The sequence below is a fragment of the Labrus mixtus genome, chromosome 7, assembly GCF_963584025.1.
Source record: "Labrus mixtus chromosome 7, fLabMix1.1, whole genome shotgun sequence".
Taxonomy (NCBI): Eukaryota; Metazoa; Chordata; class Actinopteri; order Labriformes; family Labridae; genus Labrus; species Labrus mixtus.
In genome coordinates, this window is record NC_083618.1 from 29468050 (window position 1) to 29484507 (window position 16458).

The window sequence follows — 16458 nt, forward strand, 5'->3', positions numbered from 1 at the left end:
TGGGATGGAAAATATGGCCCTACGCTTCACCCACGCCAGCCAAAGCTGTGAATCTATGTGACTTTTTTACTTTTTTTTTTTACCTGCGGCTTTATTTCCTCATTCCACTCTTCCTAGAAAGAGAAAACCCAGCGGGCTGAGCTGAAGCCCCCCTGAATGAGATTCTTAATTTGGAAAACAGAGCGCCTCACACACACTACCAATGTTTGAATGGATTCTACAGAGTGCTTCAGGAAAGGGAGCCCCTTGTCAAATGAAATGATCCTCCTCCCACGTTGTCACAGTTGCCTGCTGCCCCACTTTCTCTTCCTCTGACAGAAAAGAGTCGGGGAGGCCATGAGCATCAATCATCATTACTTAAGCGTAGATTAGCTGTAAAGCAATCTGACCTTCTTTTGTAGATCTCTGCAATAGAAATTAAAGTGAATTTAAATGTAAAAATGAACGCTGTCATCACTTTGATTGTAGCCAGTAGAAAAAAGTTAGAAAAAAGTCAGAGGTTTCATTTATAGCAGCTCTTCATGAGGCTGATTCTTTAATGATTCAAAGTGAATTCAACTGTTGGATACAGGCAGTGTGAGATTGCTGCCTTTTTACAGAATGCAGAGCCGTTTCCATTAGAAGAACTTAACAGATGTTACTGGAGAAAAAAACTCTAAGAAGGCGAGTTAGACCACATTCTTCTCAACCTTCATGGAAACATCAGATAAGGGATATACCTTCTACCCTCAAGACAAAGTCTGTCCCTCCCTAGAGTTATCAAACACTTTGAGCATCAAAGCTTCTTTTGGCTTCTATTGATGCTGCCAAACAAGAGCCTGAAGACACCATTGGTTAAAGAATTAAGAATATCGATTATTGAGATAAATAATGTTATTCAAGATGTAGAAATCCCGTTCATTTACTCCATTGCAGATTTGATCATTAGCCATGAAGTCAAAACCATCCAAGGTAGACTGACCACGAGCTACCCGAGTGTGAAACGATGGTTTATGTTCCTGAAGGGGACACAAGGAAGTTTGTATGATATCAACCTGGTTTTAAGAACAACATGGTTTATCTGTGAACCTCACTACTTACAATCCTAGAGCGAAGTCTCTGATTGGAGGAGCTTTGAATCCAAGCTTAAACTGTAGACTGGCTGTTGTACTGCTGTCATACAGTCCTCTCTAATTGTCACACAAACACAGATCACAGTTCAGTATTTGAGATGCCCCAGTGGAAACACTCACATCCACATAGTTGGCATTGATGTAGTCAGTGTTTTTGCCGTACTTTATCAGGATCAAGAGGGTTTTTCAGTGCACAGTCCTAACATCCATTACTCTCTAATATAGCAAAGTAAAAGGTATTAATATCTGTGAACATGTATCTGCATGTAAATGTCAATACGTGTTGCATTTGGTTGTTTGCACATATGCGTGTAAATTTGCCATCTGCTGATCACATCACCTGTCTGTGACTTCATCATCTGCAGTTAGATCCCATCCCTTCCCATCATACCTGCAACCTGATCCGTTCACACTTACTCACCACGAAGCCTCCTACGCTTAAAAATAAATCCCCATCCCAATTAGTATGATGAAACCGCCTTGAATGGCGCTAAAAAAAGGTGGTGGCCCCCGCGAAGCACCAGAGGAAATGAGACAAGAGGGGTCAGAGCCAAATCCAGCGCCTGCCCTCCCTGTTGGCCATGCTGAGCGAGCAGCCAACAGCTGTTTGCCTGGCAGTGACTCCACATTAAACACTGACATATATAAATACACAGGCTGCTAATCCCAGAACTGCTCACCGTGTAACAGCCAGCCATAAGGTAGTTTACACATCGATCCCCAAGGTTCACTTTCAGTCTTTATTAAATCCAATACTGTAAAAATAGTCATTTAACAGTAACAGTCACTTTCCAATTACTGTGTGTATCAAGCAACAACAAACTCCAGAACGGTTAAAATGGCAGCTTGGACAGTGACCCTGTACTTCAAAATGTCCACATTTAAGTCAGGTAGAGTAATTAGAGTGCACATACACCAGGATTAGCAGTATGGGGTGATGGATGGTTCAAACCAAGCGGCAACCTCCGGTGTTGAAAAATGAAGCCAATGTGGAAGTGCAAAATCCCGCAGTTCGTCGAGTGTCCACTAGAGGCTGGCTGCAGAAGCACAGGAAGTCACATACACACCCATAAAAAAAACCTGATTTACAGCAGAAATTCACATGTTTACTTCCTGGTGCAAAAAAAAAAATAGGTCTGATTAGCTCATGTCTCGATCTACACACACTGTACGGGGGTCGAAATATTTGATAACTCGTGCGTTTATATTTTATGAAGGATAAGAGTTATTCACAATAAGGCGCGTAGATAACAAGATCGACAGGCGGGTGCGATGTTCGTCAAGAGGCTTAAAACGTCGTTATGTTGACTGAAAGTTAGGGTGACCGCCGCCGATGGGACTCCAAACCACCCTGCAGGAACAGACGGGTGATGTCACTCAGGCTTCGTCCATTAATATTTACAGTCTATGGTTCCAACCAATATGAGACTTTCACCCAGTTGACTGAGGTTTCTGTTCATATGTGAAACCAGGTTCATAAATCAAAACAAACTGCAACTGTATTGTAAGCTTAACCAAGTGAATTATTGTTGCAGATCCAAAGCTCATACAATATGAAATGTTGTTGAAAGTCTAACCCATTTTTCCACTTGTGATGCTCGCTTTACTGCAGAAGTTTCCGATGGTATCCTCTGAGATGTGGGGCCATTGACGAGGTTGTCTTTTTAAAAATTGGTAGTGCAAATGTATTTTCTTTGTACCATGCCCTCAGGTCAAGAAAATATGGATTGTGCCAAGAAAGGGATGTCTCTTAAGCAAAAGTGAAGACAAGAACACTTGTTCTGAAAAGAGGAAATAAGTGAAAAGAGGAAAGCAAGGATATCAGCCCGAGCAGGTCGAACTAGGAGAGCAACTTTTTATGGGTTATGACAGCAGTGCATGGTGGATGTGGGACAGTAAGACACTTTTTCTACGCACATAAAAGGCCTTTGCCTCTTAAGACCACCAACAACAACAAGCGGATCAACTGTACATGAAGGAGATGTGTTGCACAGCGTCAGGCAAATGGTGGTCACTCCAGTTACTGACATGTCTGCAGTGTGCAGTATAGACGGTTTGAGCATGCAGCAGGCAGTATGGCAAGGTAATGTGTCACTAGAGCAAAAATCACACGACCATTAAATCAAAATCCTTGAGGCACAATGCGACAAAAATAGCTCCAAGCACCCAAAATATAAAAGAAGCAAGATGAAGCAAGAAAAGTATATTCCAGAGCAGTTGTTTCTCTAAATTTAGACAAGTGTTGCATACGTTTAAAGTTTACTGAATGGTTCACCAGAAACATTAGGCCTCATGCTCAGGGTACATCACCATACAACAGACTAATCAGACTGACATGGAGATCTCTTCTTCTCCAGGAGGTTCAGCGATGCACCGCGGACATGAAGATCACATCAGAGCACTCCAACCACCCCGACAACAAGCACAAGAACAGATACATCAACATAGTGGCCTGTGAGTAAACATTTTATACCGTTTCATTGTTCATGCTGTTTTTCAGAAACCGCTCTGAATGAATCATCTGGCTGATTTGTTCTTAGTCTGACTCAGCGGATGCAGCGGAGAGGAAATCATGACCTGAAGCGTTTTCCTTGTTGGTTGTTTTTTTTTTTTTTTTTGACATTTTACTTGTGTTTATTTATTTACTGTTGAACACAGGATGTTATTGAATGTGTAAACCAATTATTATTGTTTATGTTTTAAGTCGCACCCGTTGATAAGACGCCGTCTCTTTTGGTTGTTCTCCCAGAGAGGTTTAAAACGGTCTTCCTGCGTTATGATTTTCTTTGTGGTCAGAAAAGTCCGTCACATGCAGCTTCTGTGCAGCTGATTCGTTCTTTAAAGTCTTTCTATGTGATTTTTCACACTTAAATATAATAGAAATCAAGTATATCCTCTGAAAATAACTCTGTGAATCATGACTGTCTACAATGGGTGTAACACCCGAGTCCCACTGTCTGTGATGTTTTCAGAGTTTTCAGAGTCCTATCTTCACTTTGTTTACATCGCCCGGACGGCCGGCTGACTCCTCCCCTCGTGTATAAAAGTTGTTTAATTGAGGGACTAGAGAAAAGAAGAATAACATACTGTACTCACTGCTTAACTGTGTTTCTAGATCACGCTCATTTCAGGTAAATTTACATGCAGTGTGAAGATACGAGCATAATAAAGATCGCTAGCATTAGCATGCTAACACAACAATGCAGCGCGAGTTGTTTTGGTTTCATGCTGGTGCTCAAGGGCGACATCTGCTGGATCAAAAAATCACATATAAAGTCTTTAAGTATCATCTGTTTCTAAAAGAGCTGTGTTTGTTTCTGTAAGTATGACTCAGCTCAAATCACAGATCTTCACTGAGCCAAAGTGTAGCTGTTAATGATTAAGAAGAACAACCACCAGACATGAGCAGCAGAAACCGTTTAGTGCTGAAAACCTACACACAGGCTTAAAGTGTTGGACTACGTGAAATAAATGCTTCACATGACCATCGGCTGTGGCAGCTCGGCCTCCTGTTTACACACTGCATGCTGGAAGCAAAGGGCAGGTGCCATGCTGTTCAGCTGCCTGTAAAAGGCTACAAACCCCAGCTTGACCATTGTTTCAACCTCAAAGGTTAATGTGCTTCCAGGTTTGGGAGCAGGCGCCTTGGCAGGGCAACGGAGACAGTGCATGGACGGGCGCTGTGTTAGGGTTCGAGCCGAGGTTAGCTCTGCACGGTGGTTTCAGTCACACAGCCCGACTGATTGGTTTTTACCGCTCTGTGTTCACTCCTCAGATGACCACAGCCGGGTGAAGCTGAGGCCACTGGCTGGGAAGGACTCCAAACACACTGACTACATCAATGCCAACTATGTGGATGTGAGTGCTTCCACTGGGGCATCTCGAATACTTGAACTGTGATCTGTGTTAGTGTGAAGATGATGAGAGCCATGCAGAAGCAGAGATTCATTCAAAGGAGTTATGACTGTAAGAGTTTAATGATATAAATGCTTTACTCTTCATCCATTAGGGTTATAATAAGCCTCAAGCGTACATCGCAGCCCAGGGACCTCTCAAGTCCACATTTGAAGACTTTTGGCGGATGGTGTGGGAGCAGAATACCGGCGTCATTGTTATGATCACCAACCTGGTGGAGAAAGGCCGGGTATGTTGTGACACAAACAATATCATGTCTATATTTATAACATACAATTCATTTCCATTCAACAAATAAAACGTATAGGCAAACAAAACGATATTTTTTGTTGAGACTCCATTTATAACTAATCTCTGTTTGAAAAGTGGGTTTGAATGAAGGTTAAAGGTCACATATTATACAAAATACGCTTCACCATGTTTTTCCAAACACAAATATGTGTCTCTAGTCGGTCTACAAACGCCCCAATGATGAGAAAAGTCCATCCTCTCCGTCTTTTGCCTGCTCCACTTTTCAGAAAATGTGTGCTCAAACAGGCCGTTTGGAGATTTTCCCCTTCATGACATCACAAAGGGCAGTAACCCCTCCCCCAGGTGGGTGACACTCCCACAGCTAGGTGTTTGTTCTGAACCTCTGAGTCTGCCTTCTCACCGTAAACAATAGGACATGGAGCGAGAAAGCACCGAGTACACCCAAGCCCTTCCAGAGAGGGGGCGTGGTCAGACACCGCTCATTTACATATTTAAAGGTACAGACACAGAAACAGTCTGTTCTGAGCAGGGCTGAAATAGAGGAGTTTATAGACATGATCAAATACAGGATCAGAGTGGATTTAGAACAAGAAACTTCACAGACATGTTTTTGGGAGCGCTGAGACTTATTTAAACTTTCTGAAAAGGAATATAATATGTGACCTTTAATACACTTTTTCAGTCAAGCTTTATGAATCAAGCCAATCCAAAACTTACAAATAACACAAAGAAACAGATAACTATCAAAGCAACTAAATTGAAACAACAAATGAAATATTTACCACGTCATTAGACGGATGGTAAGAGTGTGAATACAGTTTTTCCTGGTTAAGCCCCGTGTTCATCCATTCTATATTGACCAGCTTTCTTCTGGTGTCTTTTTGTTTTACAGAGAAAATGTGACCAGTACTGGCCAACAGAGAACAGCGAGGAGTACGGCAACATGCTTGTCACGCTGAAGAGCACTAAAGTTCATGCCTGCTACACCGTTCGCTGTTTCACATTACGGAACACTAAAGTAAAAAAGGTGAGAATGAGGACCAGAACAAATATTGTCTTTTTTTATTTAATTGATCTTATATTTGACAGTGGGATTCAACCACTTCTTCTTCCTTCTATCTTTTCCGTTTCCTACACAGAGTGTGAAGGGTAACCCTAAAGCTCGGGCCCAGAGTGAACGCACGGTGCAGCAGTTTCATTACACCCAGTGGCCGGACATGGGCGTCCCAGAGTACACGCTGCCCGTCCTCACATTTGTCCGCAGGTCCTCAGCTGCCCAAACGCCCGACATGGGACCCATGCTCGTCCACTGCAGGTAACACAGCTTTACTATTAACAACTATCATCACTCCAACCTTCATGAACCAGGATAAATAATACTGAAATGTCTTTGCACTCTTTTGTCATGAACTCTTGTATTACTCACATTCTTTTTGAATAACCAGGAAACACTGACAGTAGGGTCAGGTGGTGGAAAAACTGTGTGGAGTCTTGTGAACAAAATCTCCTTTTGAATCACTAAATAACGGCAGTGAACCGTCAATCATAAATGTGTGAACAGCTCACTTAATCACAAATATGAAACTGAACCCTGCAGTCTTATTCAATTCACAACAATCTTTGAGCTGGTAACTTAAAGCTTCGATAGGCAACGTTTAGGAAACCTGTAATTTCACCTAGATATCGAAAGCATCAAATGAGAAGAAAAGTCAAAGCCACTTCCCGAAACACATGGAGGTGCACTGCCTAAATTATGGTGCAGGACGTATCTATGGAAGAGCACGAGATGTGGAGCCCAGTGCATCACGTTTTTGCACGAACTTCACCCTTTAGTCTCTTTATTGTTTTCATGCTGCTAGCTAGCTAGCTAGGTATAGCTTGTTGAAGCCCGTTGACGATTAAGACATGATTGGTAGGCAGATAGGTATATGGCTAAGACATCATTTTGTCAAAGCTTTGGCTGAATATATCACTCCTGTGTTGTAAAGAGATCAAAACCAGTTTGTAATATAATTTGTCTAAGATTTTTATGGGGGCTTTTTGCGCCTTTACTGGAGAGACAGGACAGTGGGTAGAGTCGGAAATCAATGAGATAGAGGGAGAGCCACAGGTCGGATTCAATCCTGGGCCATCTGCTTCGAGGACTACAGCCTCCACACCTGGGCACGCACTAACTAACCACTCGGCCACCAGCGCACCAGTTTAATAGACTTCCCTTTGTCATTGTTTGACATCTCTATGGCCCTCTGTGGTGGTCCACATAACATGTAGGCGGCCCCCTGAAGCCACCAAGTTTTAATTGTCACACTGAACACTTTAGTGGCTAACTCATTCGGCCTTGCAGCGACAGAGCTCGAGTCGAATGTAGCAGAGAAGCTCATGTAACAGCTGGGCTCTCTGTTCTGTTGTTCCATGACTTTAAAAATTAAATAAGTCTCATGAAATGTTCTTTTCTCTTATGTTTTCCCTTCAGCTTAAATTTAAAGATATTAGCTTATATCCCTATTCATATTCTATAATATAATGTAGTGTGTAACGTACATGTGCTTGTACCTCAGCTGTAGTCTTTGTAAGCAGCATTACTGAGACTGTCACAGTTGCCAGCTTGAAATTGAGGGCATTTTACTGTAACGCAGCGGGGAAATTACCGGTAATTGGCCGCTGACTGTGGCCCCCCGGAGGTGGAATGACTATGAAGCCCTCTGCTATCATCTGTGCTGTGATGGTCGATAATAACTTGTCACGCTGCCTCACCGCTGTGGCTTCAGACACACACCGCTCATTACTACCATTTTGTACCCGGGACGCCAGACACACAGACACCCACCCAGTCATTATGCAAGGAGCAGAGCAGGCATACATTTATCCTGCTCAGTACAGCAACAGGAAGTGAAAGGCCTGAATTTCAAAGTACAGAAGAGAACTTTAATGTATGAGTGCACATGGAGTCAACCTTTATCCTAAAGAACAATGCACATCAGTAAAAACAATGCATTAGTTCTAAACTGTTAGAAAAGCATGATGAGTCACATCCTGACCTCATCGTCATGTGAACAAAGGTGGGTGATGTTTACTCCGAGGGAGTCGGTCGACTTTCAGAGTCAGTTTTGAGAGAACCTTGTTATAAATGTAGACGTTGCTTGTTGCAGTGATTCCTCTGTAGAAGTGGCTCGTTAGTTTTGCAGTCGGACACACTGAAGTTGCGATTTCATATTTTTTGCAGACTATTTTTCCAACAGAAGATATCAGAGTTTGTAAGCAGAGGACGTTTCCAATGGTGTGTTTCAGTGCACATGGATGTGTGTTTATGTGTTGTGGATCGTGAAGAGTGCAGGGGAGGCTTTTACAACATGGGGCCCTGCAGAAAAAAGTTTGGAAACACTGTTTTACTAGGTTCACCTGCTAGGTCCTGTAGACTTGTAGACTGAATTTGATTGACACTTTTGCTGGAGTCAAATGACCACTCTGAACAAACTGAGGCATACAACTTTTTGAAGTGAGTGTCTGCAAACATTGATTAGATATATTTGTCTAAACCTGCCGTCTAAGTTGAATCTGCTGCAGTTCACTTTTCAGTCTGGACTTGAACAGGACTTTTTTTGGGTGTTTCGTTCTTGTTTACGCTAAATAGTTGTCCTGATTATGAATTTGTGTGAAACTGAAGGACATGTAGACTATTCCACTTGTCACAAAGAAAATAAATGCAGAACAATTCATTTACCACGGCTAAACAAAACATCACAGCATCTGCAGGTAAACAATGTCAAACTGGGACACTAAGTGTGGCTAACGCTAACAGAGCTAGCAACATCAGCCTTCAGTACTTCAGTCCTTCCACTTGGTTGTGCTGGTTTTTGCTCAAGATGACTGGTTATATGCCAGTTACACAGCCTACATACAACTTTATCTCAATTTTCTATAAGAAAATGCTGCTCTACGAGATTATATCCACCCACTGTGTTTGTTTACATCCAGGTAGTAGCGCAGTATGTCATTACGCATTACAGCGTATAAACATAATTTATGTCTTACAGTAATATAAATGTTACAAATTAATTGCAGCTACTAGTATTTCTGGTGCTGGTTAGTGAGGATGATGATGTTTAATGGACTAATTGAATCAGGAACATCCATTTTTCTTTATATGGAAGTCAATTTCAGGATTTTTATGCATTTAATTTTGTGTCTTGGGATTAATAGAGAACAGGCGTGTAAAGTGCTGACCATGAAGATTTCAATGTGAGCCTTAAAATGCTGAAACCCTAATTCCCTGACAGCTCTCTGCCTCACCTCTGTAATAAGAGGATACAAATACAGGTTTAATGTCCACTTTAAAAGTTCATTTCCAATATATTTCTCCTGTGATTCCTCCCTTGGCTGTTTGTGCCGTCGCTCAGTGTTTCTGTGCTGTGTTGCAGTGCTGGAGTGGGTCGGACGGGGACGTACATCGTCATCGACAGTATGCTGCGGCAGATCAAGGACAAGAACACAGTCAATGTGCTCGGCTTTCTCAAACACATACGCACCCAACGCAACTACCTGGTTCAGACTGAGGTTTGTGTCTCTTTGTCTTTGTGACCCTCTGGCACAGTTATGTCCTTTTGAGACTTTCAGTGCATACACTTTATGTTAATACATATTATGTGTGTGCTTGAATCCTCTTTTACTGATCTGCCAGACGTGCTGCTAAACATCTGTCTTTGTCTTGTGTCATCTGTGATCCAGGAGCAGTACATCTTCATCCACAATGCCTTGATGGAAGCCATTTTGGGGAAGGAGACGGAAGTGTCGGCCAGGCAGCTTCACAGCTACTTCAGCAACATCTCGACACCGGGACACAGCGGCGGGACACGGCTGGAGAAACAGTTCAAGGTGAAGGGACTGTTGAGATTTAAACTGTCACTACATACGCCCCCTTTTCTACCAAAAGGTCCCAAGAACTAAAAGTTACAGGGATTTCCCTTCAAGGAACTAAATGGTCCCATGCAGGGTCTTTAGAGGGGGTAGATCTTTTACCCCAGAACTAAATTTAGACCCTGGTAGATTTAGTGGAAAGTTCTTCAAAAAGTTCCAACGCTGGAAATGGGGCCATAGATGACGCATTAGGCGGATTTATAGCACCAAATTAAACACTTTATCCCAGGAACAGGTAGACCAGTGCTTCCCAAAGTGTGGGCAACGCCCCCCTGGTGGGCCGTGTGGGTACTGCAGGTGGGCCGCGAAAAGCCCTCCACCAATTTTAAAAATAAAATAAATATCACAATAATGATGATTTACCATGAGTCAACCCTTTAAGTGATTAGTAAGGCGTGTCATGACTATTCATGGACATACTGTTCAGTAAACATTGGTTTCTATCTTGCCATAATATCATGTTGTCATGTCCAATAATTTACCCTAACTGAAAGTGATAGCTGTAGTCAAAACTTTTATTTTGTAATGGGCCCCGGAGTAATTTTGTATATCAAAGTGGGCCGCGGCAGTGTTAAGTTTGGGAAAGGCTGAGGTAGACCATACTTTAATTATTATACAACATAATATTCAGATAGACCTGACTTTAATCCACCAGGAGCAACATTTAGCCCAGTAACAGTGGCAAGGGAAAACTAGCTTTCAACAGGCAGAAACTTAAAGCAGAACCAGATATGTTTAGCCTAGTTAGCACTTACACTCGTATCAGAGGGTGCATCTATCATAGCGCAGGTCAAAGCTAAGTGTCTTTTGTTTGTAGTGAATCAGATTTATTTAAACTAGCTTGATATAAGCTCTAGAAATGGGGGAAACAGCGAGGGTAGGAACAGCTTCACAACTGGACTTAATGTCCCTTCTGATGATCAAACTTCTGTGATGATTTACTTTGTCACCAAAATGTAACACAATCCATCCTTTCTTCTTCTTCTTCGTCTTCTTCTTCTTTTGTGTTTCTAGTTGGTGACTCAGTGTAATGCCAGATTCACGGAGTGCTTCAACGCTCAGAAGGAGTGCAACAAGGAGAAAAACCGCAATTCCTCCGTGGTGCCATGTAAGTGTTCAGCTCATATAAGAAATTATGAATATTCAGTTTATAATGGAAACACCTCCAGCAGCAATAAACAACAGATAACAGCTCCCTGTAGAACAGGTGCGATTAGGAAGCATTGACATGATTAGATGAATATATTACCTGTTCAAAACAACTGCATCATATTTAGGAGACAGTCGCTCAGTCTGTAGGGACCGGAGGGTCGCCGGTTCAAGTCCCGGTGCGGAACAAAATATGGAAATTGGTCTGGTGGCTGGAGATGCATGTCCACAGGTCCTGTTTGTGTATGTGTGTGATTCGGGCGTTTAAAACCAGAATTTCCCCTCAGGACCTAGAATGTAAAAAATAATAATAAGTAGAGTACTCCCAAATTAAAAAAAAAACAAATTCACTCATAATCACAGGAAATTCATTTATGTAGATGTAAGGCCTTCTAAACACTGAAATACATTCATCACCTATTCTGATATTTGTGTCGGTTTCAGCAACACATTTTTTTTTACGTCAACTTAAGCAAGTCAGGTTGTCCTCATACACTCTTCTGCAATACTTATGCCTATAAAATTAATGCACTTCTTTTATTTCCCATGCAACCTTTAGACAAATGTAGTGGTGATGAGTAAAATTAGAATTTAATAAAGTACGCTGAACTGAATGAAATTTAATTAAATTAAATTATAGAAGAATAGATAATTACAGAATTTCAGTTTTCTGTACTTTTATTCATGATATATTCTTTTATAATTTGTGTATAAATGAGGCTTGATCAGAACATCATAAAATGACTTAAAAACTACAACATGTAGGAATTTGTTTTGGTGCGCTTTGGCGCCTACCGAAGGCCTCTGAGTGTAACTGCACTTTAAAACACAGCTGTTAAGTTAGATTTTTTAAGGGTTTGTTTGTTAATTTAAATGAACTTTTAGGAGACTTTAAATACTTATCAGCTAAACCTCTGTATGTACTGTTGTGTTGTGCATGTGCTGCCTGGTCTCCCTGTTGTTTTTCACTCACTCTGCAGCTGTTACACAATCTGTTGACAGTCTCTGGCTGTCCCACGTTTCTCTGAATCCCCCGCTCAAGAGTTACAAAGAACTGTCGCTGAACTCGACCATAAACAGCGAAAGCATGAATGGAAGCGCACAGAGAGGCCTCTCAGTGCATGCTCTGTTCTGATGAACTGGTGAATGGCTCTAAACGCTCTCTCTCTCTCTCTCTCTCTCTCTCTCTCCTGTACATGTGAGCAGCGGAGCGAGCGAGGGTGGGCCTAGCACCTTTGCCTGGCGTCAAAGGCACCGACTACATTAACGCCTCTTACATCATGGTCAGCACTTCCACTTTTTTTTCCTCTGTGTCATTCATCTTTCCACTCTCTCTTCCAGGTTTAGACACAGCAGGTTACATCAAGTCATGTCTGTTAAAGCTGTGTTCTTAAAACACCCAGCTTCATTTTATAAACCAGGTTTTAAACAGAGGCCTATTTTTACACTATTTGGGGACTAAATGACTAAAAGGTAAGTTACTTCAGGCAGCAGCCATGAAACAGGCTCTAATGTTTGCATCATTTTTCTTTGCGCTGGCGTTGAACGTTCCTCTTTTTGAGAGTCTCAGATTGTTATTCAGAGTTCCTGGCGACATTATGAAAAGGATCCCTGAGATATAACTTTTTGTTCAGGAGTAAGATGTTCCTTTTGAAACCAGAAACAGGAAGATTGCAGCCGTAACTGGGGGATAAAAATCAAAACTGCAAATGAATTGAAGTTATTTGTTATTTTAAAAAGAGGCGTTTTTCTTCGAATCACAGGAATGACGTGTAAAAATAATAGAGACAAGATCGAGTAAAAATGCCTTCAATTCCAAGACCGGGAAAAAAAGACTGATTTCAAGTATAACAACACTACTTCTGCATCAATGCCCCAATTTGTTGGTTTTAGAAATTATTTGATTTGATGTTTATGTTCTGAAGCAATCATTTAAAACATTAATGTGTAAAATAGTTTCATGGCCAAAGTCTCACATTTGCAGATGAATCACTCATGATAAGCAGGTTTTTGTTTAATAGTGGTTTAAAAAGTTTTGAAACACACTCAACCGTAATGCAATTTTTCAAAAAACATTCATAAAAGCCAAAAAAGTCAGCACGGTAAATGTCCTTCAAAGTATGTTTTATTAAGTTTTGACCAAAGTCTAAATGAGTGTAAACACTGTCGAGCAACTTCCCTCAATTCTTAAGTTGTCGTTTTTTGCATTTTCAGGGTTACTACAGGAGTAATGAGTTTATCATTACCCAGCATCCTCTGCCTCACACCACAAAAGACTTCTGGAGAATGATCTGGGACCACAATGCACAGATTATTGTCATGCTGCCCGCCAACCATGGACTGGTAGGACACACACACTTAAACACACACATTCAGGAGTACAGATGTGTGCTTTGATTAGTGAGCACTCTTACAGCAAAGTGAAATAACACCTTTGCTTTGCAAACACACATACACAAACATAAAAAAACAATCTGAGATGACAGAGTGTATTATAATCGTCAAAAATGTGTTTATTTCAAATAATACAACATTGGTAGGAAACTGTAGCAAAGGCATTCTCACTTTCAATTTTGATAGATCCTTAAAGGAGCAGTATGTAAGTCTGACACCTAGTGTTTAAAATGGGTACTGCAGTCCAGATTCAAAACATTGTAGAGAGCTGTCTCCCCCCGCCCCCTCCTCTCTAGAGTCGATGCTCACTCAGGTCACCATGTGGTGGACTCTGAAGCTTCAGTGTTTATCCAGCTCTGCATGGGTCTGTAAACCTTTCTGTGTTCTAACCTCTCTCCATTTTTCAAAAAGCATCTCCAATATTGATCCTAGTTTGAGCACGTTTCTGCTCGTGGAGCTTATTAGAAACATGCAGAGGCTTTTTAGGTCGGGTACAATCACTTCTATCTGAACCACTTCTCTTGCCCGCTTCCATCGCTGCAACACCTGTTGACCTGATAACTGCTCTCATATCTGGCAAACAGAGGGGCGTCCAAAACGGCCATGTGTGGGGGGGTCGCCTTAAAAGCGCCTACCTTCTCTGGTCCAAACAAATCCAGAGCATTCAGGAGCAGAATCTAAAGTTAGAAGGAGGACATACTGGCTGCTGCATTGTTGTCAGAGAAGCCAGCACTTCAACATAGCATGTTTCCTGAATGTCTGATTGTAGAGTAAGCTCACTTTATCATTTAAAATAGTAGATATCTTACAGATTTCTCCTTTAACATAAAACCTTAAATGTGTACTTCTCCTTTTGTTCCACTCATTTTAAATTGGTATTCAGGTGTCAGTGGAAATTTTTGTTGGAATCATGGGATCAGTTACCTTTATGTTTTCTAGTATATAAAACAGTAAAATGCAATCATATTGTGTCCTGTGGTAAACGAGGTAAATAAATAAACACCGCAGTGAAACTGTCTCTGTGCTCTTCTGCAGGCAGAGGACGAGTTTGTGTACTGGCCCAGTCGGGAGGAAGCCATGAACTGCGAGGCGTTCACTGTCACCCTCATCAGTAAAGACCGGCTCTGTCTGTCCAACGAGGAGCAGATCAGCATCCACGACTTCATCCTGGAAGCCACTCAGGTAACTGTGTGTGTGTGTGTGTGTGTGTGTGTGTGTGTGTGTGTGTGTGTGTGTGTGTGTGTGTGTGTGTCACTTGATTTAACCAAACTGAATAAACATGAACATGACGCTGCTGCCCACAAACGCAGTGAAAACTGTTCTTGAGAAGAGACAGGGAGACAGTCTTCAATGAGACAAAATGCAGAGTTTGATTGTTGTTTTTGGGTTCCAGAGGGATGAGGGATTTTTTATTGAGAGCCCCCTGGTGGCAGAATTGAAAACACTAACTTCCTGTCCTACATTGTGTAAAAAGATTTTAACATCAGCATCTATATTTGCTTCTTGAAATGACATGATTGTTGAATAGACTGCATGAAAACTAGCCTCACTCACTGTCTTTAAAATGCCACTTCAAACAAACACTGGGACACTTTTCTCTCCGACAAATCGATGACATGCAGATTATTGGAAGATTACAGATTTCTCCTGAAAGCTAAAGTCACATGACATCGTGTAACTGTTTTAAAGCGTCTTTGTGTCTCTTGTCTTCCAGGATGACTACGTATTAGAGGTGCGTCACTTTCAGTGCCCCAAGTGGCCGAACCCTGACGCTCCCATCAGCAGCACCTTCGAGCTCATCAACGTCATCAAAGAGGAGGCAGCGAGCCGCGACGGACCGACCATCGTCCACGACGAGTCAGTCTTACACCACACCACGCCCTTACACCACACACATCACCACATCAGTTGATGAGTGGAGCTTCTAAGTCGACCCTGTAGGAGATGTTCATTGTGATTAATGTGTCATTAATTTAAACCAGATGAATTTTAAATAATAATAGACCGGATTTATATAGTATCAGAATCAGAATCAGAATCACAAAAAATAAAAAATAACACAAAACTAGCAACAACTGAAATAATACAGTATAAGAAGCGATTACAATATATAAAATAGAATTTAAAACAGTAAAAAATTAAAAAAATTAAAATAAAATTAATAAAATTTAAATTAATTAAAAAAAAATTAAATTAATTTAAAAAAATTCAAAATTCAAAATTCAAAATTAAAACACAAAATTTACAAAAGGTGCAATGTAGGAGCTGTGTCGTCCCTACAACCACCGCTGCCCTCATTCATGCACGGCCTGCTCGACCTCCACCTCAGCAACAAGGAAGTGTGGACAACAAGAATGTGAGGAATACAAAGGAGAAATCCTTCCTGCTTATTATCCCATATGCTCTTTTTTGTAAAGCGTCTCGAGATAACACTTGTTATGAATTGGCGCTAAAGAAATAATGATTGATTGATTGATATTTCATCCAACCATCACAAGACCCACAAAATAACCATCATAAAAACCCAACAACATGAGCTGAGACAAAGAGGGCCAAATATTTAACATGATGTAAAGAACTAAATGAGTTAAAAGCAAATAAAACAGTGAACAGCAAATCATGTTTACATATTTTTTAAACACAGAATGATGTAAACAAGAATCTTTTTCCGCCCTTGAAGGCACACAGAGACACAAGCAGGCACATTATTCTGCAAGTGAAG

At 41.3% G+C, this 16458-nt stretch overlaps 1 protein-coding gene across 1 annotated transcript in view; it reads left to right on the forward strand.

Moving 5' to 3' along the window:
* The window catches only part of ptprga (protein tyrosine phosphatase receptor type Ga), a 426424-nt gene that overhangs the window by 405954 nt on the left and 4012 nt on the right, over window positions 1-16458 (forward strand). The window contains exons 16-27 of the mRNA XM_061041506.1: window positions 3470-3566; window positions 4888-4970; window positions 5122-5256; window positions 6172-6306; window positions 6419-6594; window positions 9698-9833; window positions 10005-10151; window positions 11208-11301; window positions 12549-12625; window positions 13557-13685; window positions 14772-14918; window positions 15451-15593. Coding sequence (XP_060897489.1) covers window positions 3470-3566; window positions 4888-4970; window positions 5122-5256; window positions 6172-6306; window positions 6419-6594; window positions 9698-9833; window positions 10005-10151; window positions 11208-11301; window positions 12549-12625; window positions 13557-13685; window positions 14772-14918; window positions 15451-15593 — 1499 coding nt within the window. The remainder of the gene's footprint in view (window positions 1-3469; window positions 3567-4887; window positions 4971-5121; window positions 5257-6171; window positions 6307-6418; window positions 6595-9697; window positions 9834-10004; window positions 10152-11207; window positions 11302-12548; window positions 12626-13556; window positions 13686-14771; window positions 14919-15450; window positions 15594-16458) is intronic.